The sequence below is a fragment of the Homalodisca vitripennis genome, unplaced genomic scaffold (genome assembly GCF_021130785.1).
Source record: "Homalodisca vitripennis isolate AUS2020 unplaced genomic scaffold, UT_GWSS_2.1 ScUCBcl_4857;HRSCAF=11278, whole genome shotgun sequence".
NCBI lineage: Eukaryota > Metazoa > Arthropoda > Insecta > Hemiptera > Cicadellidae > Homalodisca > Homalodisca vitripennis.
This window is the reverse complement of record NW_025780968.1, coordinates 1-6,666: the sequence shown is the minus strand read 5'-3', so window position 1 is coordinate 6,666 and position 6,666 is coordinate 1. Positions and strand designations below refer to the sequence as shown.

Sequence of the window (6,666 nt, the reverse complement as noted above, 5' to 3'; positions counted from 1 at the left end):
TGTCTGGTTTACCCATCTAAAACCCAGTGTAATTTAGATAAGAGACGTGTTTTTCAGGTTCACAAAGCTTGACTATGTCAAATCTCAGACACTGCACTATGCAGCAGGTGAAATGGAGCTAACCTCAGTATTCGCATATTCTCTTTGTTAAACAATTAACACAATATCAAACTTGTATATGTATATAGAAGTATTTTATTAAGTTTATTAAATTTTGTTTTCAGATAGACTGACCAAAGAAGGCAGCCATTCAAACAATCGACAAACCAATTGTTGTACAGATATGTAAATAAAAAATAATATACACTGTACAAATATTTGCAGCTGTACATCTACTATGATTGGAGGGTTTAGTTCTCAATATCCAAATATGTATCTGCAAGGAAAGACATTTTATAGGAACATTTTAAGTCTCATAGTTGAAACATTACAAGTGGGGTTTTAAATTATACTGGTATATATAGAATGCATTGCCTCTGTAGCTATATTTGTACTAATAATAGGAAATTTGTACGAAACTAGGAAAACTCCTTTTTTAAGTTATCAGTGCAGCTATGTGGACTACAAGTGGTGGTCTTAAGAAACATACATTAAATCATACTGGTTAGAAGCCGTGTAAGTGTTCATTGTACAACTATGTCTAGCACTTATATAAGAAAACATACATTAAATTACACAGGTGAAAAACCTTACAAGTGTTCCATTTGTTTATATGCCTGTACTGAAATTGAGCAAGTAAGAAGACATATATTAACCCATACGGGTGAGAAACCCTACAATTGTTCCTTGTGCAATTTTGGTTGTACTAGGAAATGCACTTTAAAACGGCATAAACTAACCCACACTAGTGAGAAACCGTTTAAGTGTTCCTTGTGCAACTATGGCTGTATTAGAAGTGAAGGTCTAAAAATACATATGTTAACGCACACAGGTGAGAAACCCTTCAAGTGCTCCATGTGTAAATATGCCTGTACTAGAAGTCAGAATTTAAGAAGACATACATTAACCCATATAGGTGAGAAAAACTTACAAGTGTTCCCTGTGTACCTTTAGCTGTACTAGTAGTAGAGATTTAAAAATACATATACTAACCCACAAAGGTGAGAAACCTTACAAGTGTTCCCTCTGCAACTACGGCTATACTACAAGTGGACATCTAAAAATACATATGTTAACCCACACAGGCGAGAAACCCTACAAGTGTTCCCTTTGTAAATATGCATCTACATCAAGTCAAAATTTTAAAAGACATACTTTAACCCATACAGATGAGAAACCTTACAAGTGTCCCCTTTGCGACTATGGCTGTAATAGTAGTAAAGAATTAAAAATACATATATTATCCCACACAGGTGAGAAGCCGTACAAATGTGCCCTGTGCACCTATGGCTGTACTACTAGTAGAGATTTAAAAGCACACATACTCACCCACTCAGGTGAGAAACCTTACAAGTGTTCTCTGTGCAACTATGGCTGTGCAAGAAAATGGTCTTTAAAATTACATATACTAACCCACACAGACGAGAAACCATACAAGTGTTCCCAGTGCAACTATGGTTGTACTAGAAGATGTTATTTAAAAATCCATATGTTTACCCACACAGGTGAAAAACCTCACAAGTGTTCCCTATGCAATTATGGATGTACTACTAGTAGAGATTTAAAAAGTCATGTATTAACCCACACAGGCGAGAAACCGTTCAAGTGTTCCCTGTGCAACTATGCCTGTACTAAAAGTGGACATCTAAAAAGACATGCATTAACTCACTCTTGTGAAAAACTTTAAACATTAACTATGCAGCTATGTGTGTAGTAACAGTAAGGTTTTACTGTGTAAAAGCTTTTAACAGTAGATTCTACACTATAAATATATATTGAATAAAATGTTGCCAACTTAAATAAAAACATTTTTTCCCAAACCTTAATTTTTTTGGAATTACAACTAAGATGGCTAGAGGAAAGAAGTGTTTAAGTCAATATTATGAAACTTCAGGAGAACACTTTAAGATTAATTTATTTCACACAATATTAATATAACTCTTTTTAATTGGTAAATTATTTAGAAATATTTATTAGTTAGTTATAATCCAAAATATATTAAAAACCTCCCCCCATTTTTTCAAGTTTATACACATTTTGTTTAGTTGCTACCAAAAAAGAGGGAAAAAGCATCTTTTACATGAAGTTTAGGCATATTTTCCTATGGTGAGATTAAAAAAAAGGAAATATTAAAAGCAGAATCTTGTTTAAATCAATATTTTAATATGAATGTAAATATTATGTACAATAATTATTTTTGATAATGCTGTGAGGCACTAATGATACATTTCTAAAGATTCTTTCCAATGGTTATTTTGTTTTGAGATCATTGCTGTGCTTAAGGTTAGAGAAGAATCTCTCAACAGAAATGTTGGAGCAAAATTTTGCCAGTTCTAAATCCTTATCTTTTTTGCTCGATACAGGCATTGGTTCTAAAATAAAAAATAAAACTACTTACACCAGGTTCAATTCTTTAAAAAGATTAATTCAGAATTTTAAAATAACATACGCTCTATTGTTAGTGAGTAAAAACGTATTTATTATTAGAGCATTTATTATAATAATATAAAAAAATTCTAGTTTCTCCAGCAATAATGTTGTTACCTTCTTAAGATCAATCACAGAGAGAAGTTGGTGCGACTCTAAATCCTCTCTAGTAAAGTAATGCCATTTGTTTTCCAAGCTCCATAAAATGTATTTCTGTATTACATAAGCCTCTGTTCTTTGGGTAAATTTATTTCTCCCACGGTCTTATTTTTACGGTAAGCTTCTTTGCATAGGTAAGGTTAAGGTGTGCACTCCACTTTCGCTAAAACTTGTGATCTTTTTTTTAACCATGAAGGGAGATGGTCTTTGTCTGCATCTCTTATGTGAGGCCCACTCCTAAGCAGTTCAGCTCAAAAATTTTCCTTTATTAAAGCCATGTTTTATCATTTTCCACATATAAATGTTCCCTGATGGGTAAATCCACCTGTATTGATTTAAACCTCTTTTGCCCTGTTCTATTTTTAGTTTGTCCTCCGCAAGAGTCAGTGAAGATGTGCACTTTTTTAACACTTTGTGCTAAGTAAGTATTTAAAAAGTGGAATAACATCTGTGTAATATCATCACTGCCCTTTTTAGCCTCTGATTCTGGGTACAGGTAAAACAGTTTTCACTATTAGATAAAGACTTTACATTAAAACAGAACACTGATAGTTGCTTTTTGTAGTGGTAGTCTTTTCATTTTCATCTTCAGTTGTAGAATTTTGCAAGTCATCTTCCACAAAGATTGATTTTCAACATGTATTTGGTTACAGAAACTGCAGGTGTCTGTTTAGGATAGCCCAAGAAAATATAACATGTATTGAAAATATTTCTGTACGAGTCAATAGAAAGCTGAACTTTTGAGTCAGCCATTTTAAAAAGCTGGAACATTTGTTACATTAAGGTCTTCTGTTAGATATTTATTTAGAGCTCTGAAGACATTAATGAGTTCCACGCAATTGAATGATTCTATATGTTTTTTATGGACCAAATTGTGTTTCAGATAGCTTATGGTTTCTGTTCAAATGGTTGCCACGCTAACTTTATATTTATATGATACATTCTTTAACTTAGCGTGTTCAATGTCAACCTTAGTCCTAAGCTTTTAGACTGGTAATACAGAAATCAAGCTAAGAAATAATACATAAGTAAGAATTCTGTTTATTTGGGTTCGTTAACAAGTTAAATCTGTCAATTATACTGTCTCACCTCAAAAGAAATTTAATCAAAGCATTTTTCTTGCATTTGCAATCGGATCCTTGTTTGTGACTCTGCACCCAGTAGATTTTCTTGGCTACATCACAATCTTCCGAATCCTTCTCTTTTTTTCAACGAACTTTGAATAAAAACTCCATCATTGTCACTTTCTTCTGCATAAGAGTCCTTCGTATTTAATTAAAATTAATAATAATATTAGCAACACTATCTCAATTTACACTTGTAAACAGTAAATTTGTTGTTGATTTCCACCAGTCGTCCAACCAATAAAGGAGGGTGATCTTCAACTGGGGACACACGCCGCTTAGTTTAACACAAAGACATTAGCTTAGTTTTCCTCAACAAAGAAGAAACAAGCTCATTGTAGACAGTGCCATGTGTACAAAAACGTAATGTGGCGAGAACAAAAGCGGCACAAGACGTGCTACATATACACTGACAGCGAGTGATTCTGTGTACGCCACCTACTTTGTAAACTACCATAAATTATTTTTTGTTTTATTTCACTCTTAAGTAATCCCCTCCCTCAAACAACCCAAAACTAACTCTTATTTTTATTCTGAACACGCTCTCATTCTTCTAACTCATTCCTTATTTATATTTGTTATTCTCCCCAAGTGTAAAATGTAAGTTGTTTGCTTGTTAAAAAACTATAACAACTAATGTTGATATTTGACAGAAAAAGCTGGCAGAGGAATTAAAGCATATGAAAACGGGCATTTTTTAAAGCGGTTAAAAAGTCTTACTTATCAATTTTAAGAATTTCAGGAAGCGTACTAATGTCCTGCTCCTCTTAAGCAGCGATCGACACATAAATACTATACTATCCTTGAAAGAACATTGCCTCGACTCTGCGGCAAACCTTCGTTTAAACACTAATGAGTTTTACATACTAGCATCATTTAAACTGCATTTAAAACATTGGCTGTTTCACAACGATATGAACACGACAAAGTAAACCTTCCTGCAAAGTGTTGTAAAATTATTTTCCTGCATAAACATTGACAAAAATAATTGTGATAGAATATATTGTCATAGATAAAGATAAGAATATAGTTGACATAGACAGGAGCAACGGGCGATTGATACGGGGACGGCTCGATTACTCCACTGATCGTTGGCCCAACGACCCATTTTACAAGCACATAGAGGTTCGATTACTCCACTGGTCCGTTGGCCCAACGACCCTATTTGTTTCATTTCTGTAAATGTTGTAGTCCTAATGGCACGACATCTTTATGGACTTACCCCTACCATTACCACTGTTAGGATAACTAGAAAGTTTGTTCAAACTGAAACCGTACATCGCCGCTCGCACACCCACAGCAAACCAACAGGGAAGCGCGCGCCCATGGTGGCGAACGGGATGCCGGATCAAAAACTAAACTAGGTAAAAAAAGAACACCGTGGTCAGCATACTCAGGTTCATTTACTAAGACACAACATAGGCCTATCTAGTCAATATAAATATATAAGTATAGATACTATAAATAAAAAAAAAAAAATAAAAAAAAAGTGCCTGCAGTAGTATATTCCTCAAACAATCCTTATCAGGTGCACCTGCATACAAAAATTAGAAACGCCATAATTTGAAACAAGAAATGCCAATTTCCACCCGGTATCCTTCGGCTAAGGGCGGGCTCCTAATGAAATCCAAGAAATAACTAAATAATATCTAAAACTAACTTAAAATTAAATAACAAAATATAAACTATATAAATGGCAACAATAAACAATAACAAATAAATAAAGAATATGAGCAGGGTATCACAGATGTTGACTAGTAGCAATGTCCATCATGGTGGCCGTCCTTCAGCAGAGCGCAAAAGCGAAGGTTCTCTGCGACCACGCATGATGGAGAGAGATGACAGCAGAAAATCAACTCATCTCCTGGACCTCATCAGTGAGGGGCCGTAAACTTAGCCGCACATGTCAGAAGGAAAACAGCTCAGCAAAACTAACAAAAACACTTAATTAAACAAAATTTTAAGCTGGAGCTACTCCTAACTTGTACACCACGGCTCGGAGTCTTTGCCACTCTACCGGAAAAACCCAAACGCCTTCAAATGGTCAGTGGCCTCTGCAGCCAATAAACCACACACACATACACTATATAAAACACACATGAGCCGGGGAGATATAGGTATTGAACCGGCTCAAAACAGAGTAAAACATTATCCATTCAAAACAAAAGTATAAATACATATTTCGGACACTTTTAGAAAGTGTAAACAAGTGACAAAGCGCTTAATGCTATTTTTTATAGATAGTAATTACTGTTAGTGAACTTATACAATATCTACAGTACGCACAATGGTCTAACTGTAAGGAACAAATTCGAACAAACACAACAATGGCCACAAGGGTGAAAAACAAATGTTCTTTATTCGATTAATGCATACCAAAACACTAACATTTCAGGAATGTTTTCTTTACCATTGAATTGTGTTCAGTAGATGGCATAGTAGTTGCTTTCATGTTCCTTTTTGATTCTTCCACAACAATCATCAATCAAATATTTACTCCTTTAGTAATACAAATGTATAAACAACGAAAACCATGTGGTATGCTGAATCCAAGGATCTTCTTTCAAAAAATCACATAGCCCTCCTCCACTATAATAACTAATTGTTTTCTCATCCAGACCTGTATAGAAAAATCCCGCTTCAGATAGTAACTTAGTTTTTTCAAACAAAATATGGTTCTTCTTCTTCTATGGGGTGGTCTATTACCATGCACTTAAGCCTCAAGGGACTTTTGCGGTACCCCGGAATCACACCATGAGGCCTACCTGTCTATGATTTCAGCAGTTCCACAAACCGCCGAAAACAACCTATCAGGTCCTCCATAGACAAATACACCACCCTTGTCCAAACTACCGAA

General features: G+C 34.7%; 1 protein-coding gene across 1 annotated transcript; it reads left to right on the top strand.

Annotated features, from left to right (window-relative positions):
• The first annotated feature begins 1,027 nt into the window (after window positions 1–1,027).
• Window positions 1,028–1,929, top strand: LOC124373112 (zinc finger protein 513-like). The gene has a single exon (XM_046831506.1). The coding sequence runs from the start codon at window positions 1,169–1,171 to the stop codon at window positions 1,784–1,786; it is 618 nt and encodes a 205-aa protein (XP_046687462.1). The 5' UTR covers window positions 1,028–1,168; the 3' UTR covers window positions 1,787–1,929.
• Window positions 1,930–6,666: the final 4,737 nt, after the last annotated feature.

What these genes read in the sequence shown, in the direction of transcription:
- LOC124373112 (XM_046831506.1), top strand. Translation starts at nt 1,169, where the DNA reads ATGTTAACCCACACAGGCGAGAAACCCTACAAGTGTTCCCTTTGTAAA.